The sequence below is a fragment of the Halichoerus grypus genome, chromosome 6 (assembly GCF_964656455.1).
Source record: "Halichoerus grypus chromosome 6, mHalGry1.hap1.1, whole genome shotgun sequence".
Classification (NCBI taxonomy): domain Eukaryota; kingdom Metazoa; phylum Chordata; class Mammalia; order Carnivora; family Phocidae; genus Halichoerus; species Halichoerus grypus.
This window is the reverse complement of record NC_135717.1, coordinates 23,163,507-23,177,887: the sequence shown is the minus strand read 5'-3', so window position 1 is coordinate 23,177,887 and position 14,381 is coordinate 23,163,507. Positions and strand designations below refer to the sequence as shown.

The 14,381-nt window shown below is 36.7% G+C and overlaps 1 protein-coding gene across 1 annotated transcript in view; it reads left to right on the top strand.

Annotated features, from left to right (window-relative positions):
• The window catches only part of LOC118549012 (phospholipid-transporting ATPase ABCA3-like), a 143,361-nt gene that overhangs the window by 52,222 nt on the left and 76,758 nt on the right, over positions 1-14,381 (top strand). Inside the window, exons 12-15 of the mRNA XM_078074025.1 lie at positions 2,986-3,140; positions 3,382-3,537; positions 3,884-4,094; positions 8,137-8,287. Of these exons, the coding sequence (XP_077930151.1) occupies positions 2,986-3,140; positions 3,382-3,537; positions 3,884-4,094; positions 8,137-8,287 (673 nt within the window). The remainder of the gene's footprint in view (positions 1-2,985; positions 3,141-3,381; positions 3,538-3,883; positions 4,095-8,136; positions 8,288-14,381) is intronic.

Here is a 14,381-nt window from a genome sequence, read left to right as displayed (position 1 = left end):
AAATTGTATAAAACTATTTATATAATTGCAATGTTGGGCCTGTAATACAGAAAAGTAATAAATTTGACGATAATGGCATAAAGGAAGTGGATGGGAGCAAAGTTGTGATAGAGTAAGGAAATGATACTAGATGGGAACACAAATCCATAGGACAAATGAAGAGGACCAAAAATGCTATATAAGAAGTAAGTTTAACAAACTGTAATTACATACTTGCTCTCTTTTATCCACTTCTGTAATAAGCATAAAATTATATGAGTATTAATTATAACAGTGTATTTTTGGAATGGTAACACATGTAGATGAAATGTGTATAACAATAGTAGCACAAAAATAGAGAAGAGAGGACAAAACTATATCAGCTTTCTAGAATTAAGTTAATATAAATCTGAAGTTGATTCTGGTAAGCCTCAGAGCAACTACTAAGAAAATAAGTCAAAAATACATATAGTGAAAAAATCATTAAAGGAATTTAAATGTTACACTAGAAAATAGTCTATGCAGAAGAAAGCAATAAATAGAGTAACAAAAATTACATGAGGCATCAAAAATAAAAAAGCAAAATGGCAAACATAAACCCAGCTATATTGATAATAATATTGTTAGTGGATTAAACAATCCATATAAAAGGCAGATTGTCAGATGTATTAAAATAAGATCCAGCTCTATGCTGTGTACAGGAGACACATTTTAGATTCAAAGATACAAATAGTTTGAAAGTAAAAAGACGGAAAGAATACACAAAATGCAACCAAAGTAAAGCTGCACTAGCTATGCAAATATCAGACAAAATAGACTTTAAAACAAAGTGTTGCTAGAAATAGAGAAAGATATTTTATAATGATAAAGGGGTCAATTTACCATGAAGTTGTAACAATTATAAATATATATGCACCTAACAACAAAGTTCCCGCATATGTGAAGCAAAAACTGTCAGAATTTAAGGCAGAAATAGACAATGGAAAAATAATAATTGTAGATTTCGGTATCCCACTTTCAATGAAAGATATAGCAAGTAGGCAGAATATCAACAGGTAAATAGATGACTTGAAAAATATTACACACAATAGATCTCATAAGTATCTATACACATTTCATCTAATAGCAAAATCTATGTTCTTCTCAACCACATGTAGAATATTCTCTATGATAGAGTATACATTAGGCCACAAAAAAAGCCTGAATGAATTTAGAAGATTGAAATTACACAGTGTAGTTTCTGATTACAATGGAGTGAAATTATAAATTTACAACAGGAAGAAATGAGAAATTCACATATTTGTGGAAATTAAACAACATACTTCTAAATACTAATGGTGAAAGAAGAAATCACAAAGAAAATTAGGAAATATTTGACATGAATAAAAATGACATAACACACAAAACTAATGAGATGCAGCTAAAGCAGTGCTTAGAGGGAAATTTATAGCTGTAAATTCCTACATTAAAAAGTTCTCAGATAAACAATCTGTCCACCTAAGACACTTAAAAAAGAACAGCCAGCTAAATCCAAAGAAATAAGGAAATAAGGGAATTAATGAAACCAAATGTTAGTTCTTTGAAAAGATCAATGAAAGTGACAAACCTTTAGCTATACTGACCAAGGAAAAAAAAAAAAAACGAAGACTCAAATCACTAAAAGCAGAAAGGAAAGGTCCACTACAGAAATAAGAAGTCAAAAGGGATGATCATCTAAACAGTCTCATTTCAATGCATTTAAATTAGATTACATTGTTAAAAATGAAAACCTCTGGAATAAACATGATGATGGAGGGGACTGCAGCACAACAGGAATAATTTGAGAGATCATGTTGGATATTTGTGAACACATTTATCCTCTTGGTCATGTTTTCTTTTTTTATAATATTGAAGTATAGCTGACATACAATGTTATATTAGTTTCAGGTGTACAACATAGGGATTTTGCAATTCTATACAATACTCAATGCTTACCACAGTAAGTGTAAAGTAGGATTAATGAGTTACTGGATTTAAATGATACTTTCTTCTTTAAACTTAACCAATAATTATGAGAGCTATGGATAAAAATTATATAAATATTGTGAAACTATTTTAGGTTACTATGTGTTACCTCCCCTGACTAGAATTTAAATTCTTCAAGGATAACAGATTTATTATCTGGGTTATCAAGTTTTAATTAAAAGAGTTTACCACAGTCTAGGTCAGTGTACAATTCATAACATAATTCATATATATAATGGAATATTACTCAGCCATCAGAAAGGATGAATGCCCAACTTTTACATCAATATGGATGGGACTGGAAGAGATTATGCTAAGTGAAATAAGTCAAGCAGAGAAAGTCAATTATCATATGGTTTCACTTATTTGTGGAACATAAGGAATAGCATGGAGGACATTAGGAGAAGGAAGGGAAAAATGAAGGGGGGAAAATCGGAGGGTGAGATGAACCATGAGAGACTATGGACTCTGAGGAACAAACTGAGGGTTTTGGGGCGGGGGGAATGGATTAGCCCAATGATGGGTATTAAGGAGGGCAGGTATTGCATGGAGCACTGGATGTTATACGAAAACAATGAATCATGGAGCACTACATCAAAAACTAATGATGTACTGTATGGTGACTAACATAACATAATAAAATAAAATTTTTTGAAAAAACAACATAATTCATAAATGTTGTCAAGTGGCTGATGGCAATGCTGTTAAGTTCTAATATAACAAACTCTTTAGTGTTTTTATATACCTGAGTGATTTGTACTCATTCATACTCATTGAATATTAGAACATGCAGTTAATCAAATAAAAAATAAAAAATTATTTTTAATCTCATCACCTCAAATATAACAATGGGTATTTTTTGGAATTTTCTTCTGAGAGATACTGCTAATTCTAATGAATAATCCATATATAGATTTCAAATTTAAGGTTTTAATGAAAAGTTTGTTGTCATGTTCCCTCATGAAAGCTAAGGTATTGTTACGTCTTCTGCTTGATCCCTAGGTCTCTATCCTGCTACCAGTGGTGAGGCCTATATTAATGGATATGACATCTCACAGCAGATGGTCCAGATCAGGAAAAGCTTGGGCTTGTGTCCCCAACAAAATTTGTTGTTTAATTACTTGACCGTGTCAGAACACCTTTATTTCTATTGTGTGGTAAGCCAAAAAAGATATGTTCCTTTTTCCCACTCTATTGATGTATTTCAGGTAGATTAACAACTATCAATATCCTTATTCCTAGAAAGTTCAAAAACTGATTTTTGATGAATTCTCCTTTAAACGTAAAGACAGGCTAAGGGAAGAAGACACTATAGAAATCATATAAGAAAAGGCTTGTATAAAGTGTTTCTTAGGAAAAAGCTGGAAGCACCATGTAAACTCTGGCTTCTCTTTCTAGGTAAAAGGAATACCTCAAAAGACACGTCTTATGGAAATTGATCATATGCTGGCTGCTTTTAACCTGCTAGATAAGCGTAATGAATTTTCATGTTCACTGAGTGGAGGAATGAAGCGCAGACTCTCCATGATCATAGCACTTATAGGGGGCTCCAAGGTAAAAAAAAAGGGGGGGGAGCACTAAAAATGGATCCCCACCAAAGCTGGTCTAAAAAGATCAGCCAACAGAAACCTGAGAGCTGATAAGGATCTAACACTGTAAAAAGAACCTTACAAATTAATCCCATATGGAATTCACATTATCAAATTATTGTAATAAATTTGTCACAGGTTTGGAATTATTCTAGCATTCCTAATTCAGTTTTAGTCTAAACTTGTTAGCTTAACTGAACAAGTGACTGAAAAAGCAAAACCAGAGTAAGCCCCATAAATGATACTTAGTGACCTTAGTGACACGAGTACATAATGCTTAACGGTTATAAAATTGTTCTTCTGGTCTTTAGGTGGTGATACTTGATGAACCAACATCTGGCATGGACCCAGCCTCAAGGAGAGCCACCTGGGATGTCCTTCAGCAATATAAACAGGATCGTACCATCTTATTGACCACCCACTACATGGATGAAGCTGACTTCCTGGGTGACCGCATAGCCATCATGGTCAAGGGATCCCTGCAGTGCTGTGGCTCTTCAGTTTTCCTGAAAAAAATATATGGTCTCTCCCTTTGATTATTTTTTGGATATTGATATCTTAGTATTCTTCAAACATAATCTTCATGGATATTGATGTCTTAGTAATATTATTCTAATTTCCATAATTTTTTGTCTATCTCCCCAAAACTTCTATGATTTCCTTGTCCTTTTATTTGGGGCTCAACTATGAGCCCTTTGAAGTAATGGTCATAGTTTATTTATTTATTTTTAATATGGAAGTGTAATTGACATACAATGTCCTATTATTTTCAGGTGTACATCCTAGTGATTCAGTATTTTATACATTACAAAATGATCCCCATGATAAGTCTAGGTACCATCTGTAACCATACAAAGTTATTACAATATTATTGACTGTATTCCCCATGCTGTATATTATATCCTCATTGCTTATTTATTTTGTAACCAGAAGTTTATTCCTCTTAATCCCCTTCACCTATTTGCTTGACCTCGAACCCCTTCTGTTTCTGGTAACTGACAGTTTGTTCCTTGTATCTTTGAGTCTGTTTTGTCTACTTTTTTTTTTTTTAGATTCTACATGTAAGTGAAATTATTTGGTATTTGTCTTTGTCTGATTTATTTCACTTAGCATGACACCTTCTAGGTCCATCCATGTTGTTACAAATGGCAAGAGTTCATTTTTCATGGCTAAGTAATATTCCATTGTATGTATTTACCACATCTTCATTTGTTCATCAGTGGGTGGACACTTAGGTTGTTTCCATAACTTGGCTCTGGTGAATAATGCTGCAATAGACGTAGGGGTGCATATATCTTTTTGAATTGGCATGGTTGTGTTCTTTGAGTAAATACCCAGTAGCAGAATTACTGGATCATATAGTAGTTCTATTTTTAATTTTTTGAGGAACTTCCACACTGCTTTCCACAGTGGTAGCATCAGTTTCCATTTCTACCAAAAGTGCAAGAGGATTCTTTTTTCTCCATATCCTCACCATCACCTGTTGTTTCTTATATTACTGGTTTTAGCCATTCTTTTTTTTATTATTGTTATGTTCAGTTAGCCACTGTATAGTACATCATTAGTTTTTGATGTAGTGTTCAATGATTCATTAGTTACATATAACCCAGTGCTCATCACAAAACCTGCTCTCCTTAATATCCATCACCCTGTTACTCCCCCCCCCCCACCTCCTCTCCTTTGAAACCCTCAGTTTTTTTCCCAGGGTCCATGGTCTCTCATGGTTCATCTCCCTCTCTGATTTCCCTCCCTTCCCCTATGGTCCTCTCTGCTATTGCTTATGTTCCATACATGAGTAAAACCATATGATAATTGTCTTTTTCTGCTTGACTTCTTTCACTTAGCATAATCCCCTCCAGTTCCATCCATGTTGATGCAGATGGTGGATATTCATCCTTTCTGATGGCTGAATAATATTCTGTTGTATATATGTACCACAAAGGAACTAGTCAACAAAATTAAGAGGCAACCTATGAAATGGGAGAAGATATTTGCAAATGACATTACAGATAAAGGGCTGGTATCCAAGATCTATAAAGAACTTCTCAAACTCAACACAAAAAAACAAATAACTCAGTCAATATATGGGCAGAAGACACAAACAGACACTTCTCCAGAGAAGACATACAAATGGCTAACAGACACGTGAAAAAGTGTTCAACATCACTAGCCATCAAGGAAATACAAATCAAAACCACAATGAGATACCACCTTACACCAGTTAGAATGACAAAAATTAACAAGACAGGAAACAACAAATGTTGGTGAGGATGTGGAGAAAGGGAAACCCTCTTACACTGTTGGTGGGAATGCAAGCTGGTACCGTCACTCTGGAAAACAGTATGTAGATTCCTCAAGAAGTTAAAAATAGAGCTACCGCATGACCCAGCAATTACACTACCAGATATTTACCCCAAAGATACAGATGTAGTGAAAAGAAGGGGCACATGCACCCCAGTGTTCATAGCAGCAATGTCCACAATAGCCAAACTGTGGAAGGAGCCGAGGTGCCCTTCAACAGATGAATGGATAAAGAAGATGTGGTTTTAGCCATTCTGACAGGTGTGAGGTGATATCTCCTTGTGGTTTTGATTTATATTTCTCTGATGATGAGTAATGTTGAGCATCTTTTCATGTGTCAGTTAGCCATCTATATGTCTTTGGAGAAATGTCTTTTCAAGTCTTCTGCCCATTTTTAAATTGATTATTTGGTTTTTGGTGTTGAGTTGTATAATTTATTTGTATATTGTGGATATTAACCCTTTATTGGATATCACTTGCAAATATCTTCTCCCACTCATGGTGCTTTTTGTTTTGTTGACATTTCCTTCACTGTGCAAAAGCTAGTATTGATGTAGTCTCAATAGTTTAATTTTGCTTTTGTTTCCCTTGCCAGAGGAAACCTATCTAGAAAAATGTTTCTATAGTCAATGTCAAAGAGATTACTTCCTGTGTTTTCTCCTAGGAATTTTTGGTTTGCAAGCATTTTCTTTTATTCTGTAGGTTGCCTTTCCATTTTGTTGATTATTTCTTTTGCCATTCAGAATATTTTTATTTTTTTAATTTCTTTTTTTTAGTTTTATTTTATTTAATTATGTTATGTTAGTCACCATACAATACATCATTAGTTTTTGATGTAGTGATCCAAAATGATTTATTGATTTATTTTAGAGAGTGAGAGAGAGAGATAGGGAATGGAGGGAGGTGCAGAGGGAGAGAATCTTCAAGCAGACTCTCCACTGAGCACAGAGCCTGACTCAGGGCTCAGTCCCACGACCATGAGATCCCAACCTGAGCCGAAACCAAGAGTTGGATGCTTAACTAACTAAGCCACCCAGGCACCCCCAGAATCTTTTTAGTTTGTTGTGGTCACACTTCTCTATTTTTTACTTTCTTTGCTGTGCTTTTGGTTTCATATCCAAAAAAGATCATTGCCAAGACCAATGTCAAGAAGCTTTTACCCAGTGTTTTCTTATAGGAGTGGATCTTACTTTTTTTTTTAATCTATTCAGTTCTGTCTTTTGATTGAAGAGTTTAATTTGTTTATATTTAATATTGATTTTGATAGGGAAGTACTACTTTGTTACTCGTGTTCTGTTTGTCTTATACTTCTTGTGTCCCTCTTTTCCTGTCTTGCTGTCTTCATTTCCTTTTTACTGATTTTTTGTATTGATATACTTTGATTTCTTTTTTTTGTGTAATTTCTAGACATATTTTCTTTGTGGTTATCATGGGACTCACATAAAATACTGGGATGTATTACACCTTTCTTTAGATTCTCTCCATCACTGTCTTCAAATGTTTTAGTAATAGAATCAGGATTTTAGTCTTAGCAGAGGTTGGGATCTGTACATGAATGAGACCATGGAGATCTCTTTAAGCTATAGTCCAGTTCCCAGCTTTTTGTATCTGACAAATGCTCTTCGATTTCCATTTCTGCACTATTTTCTTCACCTTAAAGGTTTTCTGTCTACTCTGCTGCCCTCTCTCTAACCTTCAAAGGGCCATTGCAGTGAAGGACTGATGTACCCCAGAAGTGTTTCTCTCAGCTCTTTTGTCCTGCCCTGAGCTATCAGAGTACCACTGCAATGTTTTCCACAAAGTTCTATAGTGCCCTGGAGGCATTTTTTTTCTCCTCCCTACCCTTTCCTCCAGCTTCGCAAGACTAGTATAGTGCAGCTGGTGGAGGTGGAGAGCACTTTGGAAAGATTTCTCAGATCTCTGGAGGAAGGGACTTTTATCTGATTAATTTACTGCCTTACATATAATAAGCACCAAATATATATCTGTTTAATGAATATTAACCTTGTCTTCTCAGATTTCAGTGTCAATAGAACAAGAGGCCATATAAGAGAGCTTTTGTTTCCACCTCTGTTCTATCAGTCCCTAAGAAAATGAATGAAATTACAAAAGAAGTATTTAGTATACTTCTTAGACTTATAATCATATGATTAACATGCCTTATCTTCTAGCTCACCCAAACTATGGAAAGCCAACTATGGTCTCCCAAGAATATTGGAAATACAAACTTGTTTTATTTGTTCTTCTAAATGGATTTTCTCAGGTGTGGGATACCACATTGTCATGGTGAAGGAAGCTCACTGTAATGTTGAAGAAATCTGCAAATTGCTTCAGTATCATATACCAACAGCCACTTTGGAGAAGAATGTTAATAATGAAGTATCTTTTATTCTACCCAAAGAGTATACACACAGGTATGAGTCCAGAGAATGTAAAATGATTGGTGTTTAGATAACCCGATGTAATTATTGCTTTTCCTGGTTTCTTCAGAAAGTACTCTTGAAATTTTAAAACGGTATTGTAACTTGCTGTAAAACGATGCTGAGACTTGTTGGAATGAAGCTTAAGTTTAGAATGTTGCATGGTGAGTGGAGTGAATGGAAGTGATATGCAGAGATATAAAAGAGTTACCAGAATAGTGCTACATATCAGGAAATATTTATATGCTTAAAATTCATGAATAAGAGGCTGTAAATATAAAGGGAAACCAGTGGGTGGACAATAGAGGAAAGAAACAAATACCATTTTGTGAAACTCCTACAAATTAAAAGGAGGAAATGTGTTATTCCTGGTACAAAGTTTAAACAAGATAACATGGTAAAGAGAGTAATTCAAGTATAGACACGCAACAAATATTTCATTTACCTCAAAGCAGGTATCCTGATGGGTCTCTGAGGTTTGTTGCCAACAATTACCTTTTATAAAGACAGGGGGCAGTGGGTGGGGGGGAGAAAGACAGGGGAAATTAAAACAAACTAATACTGTAAATCTAAATCTGATAATCAAGAAAATGTTGGTTGAAGGGAAAAAAAAGTCAGATATTTTATGGGAAATTTACCACATCATGGGGAACTTCATGACAGGAAAGAAGAAAGGATATTGGTAGATTTAGACACAGGCCAACATTATATAGAATATATATAAGATATATAGAAAAGCAAATTTCTGTAACATAACCTCAAGATTGTTTGGAAGTTTCAAAAATGAAATTCTGACCACCGATCCCAAAGATAAAAAAAATAGAATGACAGCTAAAATTCAATAAACAAGGATCAATAATAGAGCTGATACAGAATATCATCAGGAATTTTATCACCCCAATCTGTTGTTCAAAGGAAGTTTAAAAAGTAGTTCATTTAATATTAATTAAGGGTGTCTTGAGCAGGTTTCACTCCTAAGCAGCAAAGTTGGAAAGATGTATGAGGGTTACAAGAATCTATTTTGTAGAGCAGGAGAGCGAATATTTGAGATAAGGTCCAGCAGATTATCCAGGAAGAAAAAGAAGGGAAATTAAATGTGTACATGATAGATCCAGATAATTGTTATGCAAGGCCTCTCTGGAAGTGTCCTGATAACCTTCCTCTAGTCTGGCCTTGACTTGTCTTAAAGGCATGAGATTTTGAGGTTGGCATCTGGAAATGAGAAAAAGACGAAAATATTGTCACCAAGAATGTCAAGGAAAAGAAGCTTCAGTGCTGCCATCAAGGAAAGGAAAATTTTCAAATCCTGTTTTGATTCCATCTTTCAACCAAAAAGAATGATCTTTTAGTTTAAAATACAAGAACAAGGGAGAAGGAAAGATGGCAGAGTAGTAGGGGACCCTATTTCAACTGGTCCCTGGAACTGAGCTGGATATCTACCAGACCACTCTGAGCACCCATGAAACCAGCCTGAGATGTAAGAAGATCTGGATCTCTACAAACAGAATATCGCAGGTGGTTGGTTTCGAGGTACGAAGCGGGGAGCCCTGATTCTGCGGGCAGATATCAGAGCCCCAACCTGGACGCAGGACTGGGAGCGCTGCCGAGGGGTGCACAACCCAGGACACCGCAGTTTATAGCAGCACAGACAGAAACGGAGACAGTGTGGCCTGGAGAGCTCACTGAAGAACAGACTGCGGTCTCTCTGCTCTGAGGCAGAGGGTTGGAAATGGTCTCTTCTGCTCTGACTTGCGGAAGAGACGCAGAAAGCCGCCAGGGAAAGCCGCCAGAGAACAAAAGCCCCCAAAACTGATTCCCGCTGAGCCCATCCCCACCACAGGGGGTCAGGGCAACTCCGCCCAAACAGGGTTGCCTGAGTAACAGCGCAGCAGGCCCCTCCCCCAGAAGACAGGCTGGGAAAACAAGAGGCCAGCAACCCTAAGGTCCCTAGAAAACAGGTGCATCTTGCTTGGGTTCTGGTCAACAATTTGGACTCTATACATTCCCTCAACCACCCATCAACAGAATGACTAGGAGGAGGAACCCCCAAAATAGAAAAGACTCAGAGATCATGACATATACTGCAGATTTACAAATGGATGCAGATATCACCACGATGTCAGAGATGGAATTCAGGCTAGCAATTGTGAAGACAATGGCCAGAATGGAGAAATCAATTAATGGCAACATAGAGTCACTAAGGGCAGAAATGAAAGCTGAATTGGCAGAATTTAAAAATGCTATCAATGAGATCCAATCCAATCTAGATAATCTAACAGCTAGGGTAACTGAGGAGGAAGAACAAATAAGCGACCTGGAAGACAATATAATAGATAAAAAGGGAAAAGAGGAGGCCAGGGAAAAACAACTCAGAATCCATGAAAATAGAATCAGAGAAATAAGTGACACCATGAGGCATTCCAATGTCAGAATAATTGGAATCCCAGAGGGAGTGGAGAGAGAGAGAGGACTAGAAGATGTATTTGAGCAAATCGTAGCTGAGAACTTCCCTAATCTGGGGAATGAAACAAACATTCGAGTCCTAGAGGCAGAGAGGACCCCTCCCAAGATCAAGGAAAACAGGCCAACACCCCAGCATGTAATAGTAAAACTTGCGAATCTTAGAACCAAGGAAACAATCTTAAGAGCAGTTAGAGGGAAGAGATTCCTTACATACAGAGAGGGAAACATCAGAATAACATCAGACCTATCCACAGAGACCCGGCAAGCCAGAAAGGCCTGGCAAGACATATTCAGGGTACTAAATGAGAAGAACGTGCAGCCAAGAATACTTTATCTGGCAAGGCTGTCATTTAGAATGGATGGAGAGATGCAGAGCTTCCACGACCGGCAGAAACTGAAAGAATATGTGACCACTAAGCCGGCCCTGCAAGAAATATTAAGGGGGGTTCTATAAAAGGAGAAAGACCCCAAGAGTCATATACAACAGAAATTTACAGGGACAATCTATAAAAGCAACATCTTCACAGGCAACATGATGACAATTAATTCATATCTTTCAACAATCACTCTCAACGTGAATGGCCTAAATGCTTCCATAAAACGGCACAGCGTTGCAGATTGGATAAAAAGACAGGACCCATCCATATGCTGTCTACAAGAGACTCATTTTGAACCTAAAGATACATCCAGACTGAAAGTGAAGGGATGGAGATCCATCTTCCATGCCAGTGGACCTCAAAAGAAAGCTGGGGTAGCAATTCTTATATCAGACAAATTAGATTTTAAACTAAAGTCTGTAATTAGAGACACAGAAGGACACTATATCATTCTTAAAGGGTCTATCCAACAAGAATATCTAACAATTGTAAATATCTGTGCCCCCAACATGGGAGCAGCCATCTACATAAGCCAACTGTTAACCAAAATAAAGAGTCATATTGATAACAATACGTTAATTGTAGGAGACCTCAATACTCCACTCTCAGCAATGGACAGGTCATCTAAGCAGAAAATCAACAAAGAAACAAGAGCTTTGAATGATACACTGCACCATATGGACCTCATAGATATTTACAGAACATTCCACCCTAAAACAACAGAATACTCATTCTTCTCGAGTGCACATGGAACTTTCTCCAGAATAGACCACATACTGGGTCACAAATCAGGTCTCAACTGATACCAAAAGATTGAGATTATTCCCTGCCTATCTCAGACCACAATGCTTTAAAACTGGAACTCAATCACAAGAAAAAATTTGGCAGAAATTCAAACACTTGGAAGCTAAAAACCACTCTGCTCAAGAATGTTTGGGTCAACCAGGAAATCAAACAAGAACTTAAACAATCCACGTAAACCAATGAGAATGAAAACACATTGGTCCAAAACCTATGGAATACTGCAAAGGCGGTCCTAAGGGGGAAATACATAGCCATCCAAGCCTCACTCAAAAAAATAGAAAAATCTCGAATTCACCAACTAACTCTACTTCTTAAAGAACTAGTGAAAAAGCAACAAACTATGCCTAAGCCACGCATTAGGAGAGAAATAATTAAAATTAGAGCAGAAATCAATGAATTAGAAACCAGAAACACAGTAGATCAGATCAACAAAACTAGAAGTTGGTTCTTTGAAAGAATTAATAAGATCGATAAACCACTGGTCAGACTTATCCAAAAGAAAAGAGAAAGGACCCAAATTAATAAAATTATGAATGAAAGGGGAGAGATCACGGCTAACACCAAGGAAATAGAAACAATTATTAGAAATTATTATCAACAACTATAAGCCAATAAACTGAGCAATCTGGATGAAATGGAGGCCTTCCTGGAAACCTATAAGCTGCCAAGACTGAAACAGGAAGAAATTGACAACCTGAATAGGCCAATAACCAGTAACGAGATTGAAGCAGTGATCAAAAACCTCCCAAAAAACAAGAGTCCAGGGCCTGATGGATTCCCTGGGGAATTCTACCAAACATTCAAAGAAGAAATAATACCTATTCTACTGAAGCTGTTTCAAAAAATAGAAACAGAAGGAAAACTTCCAAACTCATTCTGTGAGGCCAGCATTACCTTAATCCCCAAACCAGGCAAAGACCCCATCCAAAAGGAGAATTTCAGACCGATATCCCTGATGAATATGGATTCCAAAATCCTCAAGAAAATCCTAGCTAATAGGATGCAACAATACATTAAAAGGATCATCCACCACAACCAAGTGGGATTTATCCCCGGGATGCAAGGGTTGTTCAACATTCGCAAATCAATCAATGTGATAGAAAACATTAATAAGCGGAGGGAGAAGAACCATATGGTCCTCTCAACTGATGCAGAAAAAGCATTTGAGAAAATACAACATCCCTTCCTGATTAAAACTCTTCAGAGTATAGGGGTAGAGGGAACATTCCTCAAGTTCATAAAATCCATCTATGAAAAACCCACAGCGAATATCATCCTCAATGGGGAAAAGCTGAGAACCTTTCCCTTAAGATCAGGAACACATCAGGGATGCCCACTCTCGCCACTATTGTTCAACATAGTACTAGAAGTCCTTAGCAACAGCAATCAGACAACAAAAAGAAATAAAAGGTATTCAAATTGGCAAAGAAGAAGTCAAACTCTCTCTTTTCACAGATGACATGATACTTTATGTGGAAAATTCAAAAGACTCCACCCCCAAATTACTAGAACTCATACAGCAATTCAGTAATGTGGCAGGATACAAAATCAATGCACAGAAATCAGTTGCTTTCTTATACACTAACAACGCAACTGTAGAAAGAGAAATTAGAGAAACGATCCATTTACAATAGCACCAAAAACCATAAGATACCTCGGAATAAACCTAACCAAAGAGGTAAAGGATCTATACTCTACTACAGAACACTCATGAAAGAAATTGAAGAAGACACAAAAAGATGGAAAAATATTCTATGCTCATGGATCGGAAGAATAAACATTGTTAAAATGTCTATGCTACCCAGAGCAATCTATACCTTCAATGCCATCCTGATCAAAATTCCAATGACATTTTTCAAAGTGCTGGAACAAACAATCCTAAAATTTGTATGGAATCAGAAAAGACCCCAAATCACCAAGGAAATGTTGAAAAAGAAAAACAAAGCTGGGGGCATCACGTTGCCTGATTTCAAGCTATATGACAAAGCTGTGATCACCAAGACAGGATGGTACTGGCACAAAAACAGACATATAGACCAATGGAACAGAATAGAGAACCCAGATATGGACCCTCAACTCTATGGTCAAATAATCTTTGACAAAGCAGGGAAAAACATGCAATGGAAAAAAGATGGTCTCTTCAATAAATGGTGCTGAGAAAATTGGACAGCCACATGCAGAAGAATGAAACTCGACCATTCTCTAACACCATTCACAAAGATAAACTCAAAATGGATGAAAGACCTCAATGTGAGGCAGGAATCCATCAAAATCCTAGAGGAGAACATAGGCAGTAACCTCTTTGACATCGCCCACAGCAACTTCTTTCAAGATACATCTCCAAAACCTAGTGAAACTAAAGCAAAAATGAACTTTTGGGACTTCATCAAGATAAAAGGCTTCTGCACAGCAAAGGAAACAGTCAACAAAACAAAGAGGCAACC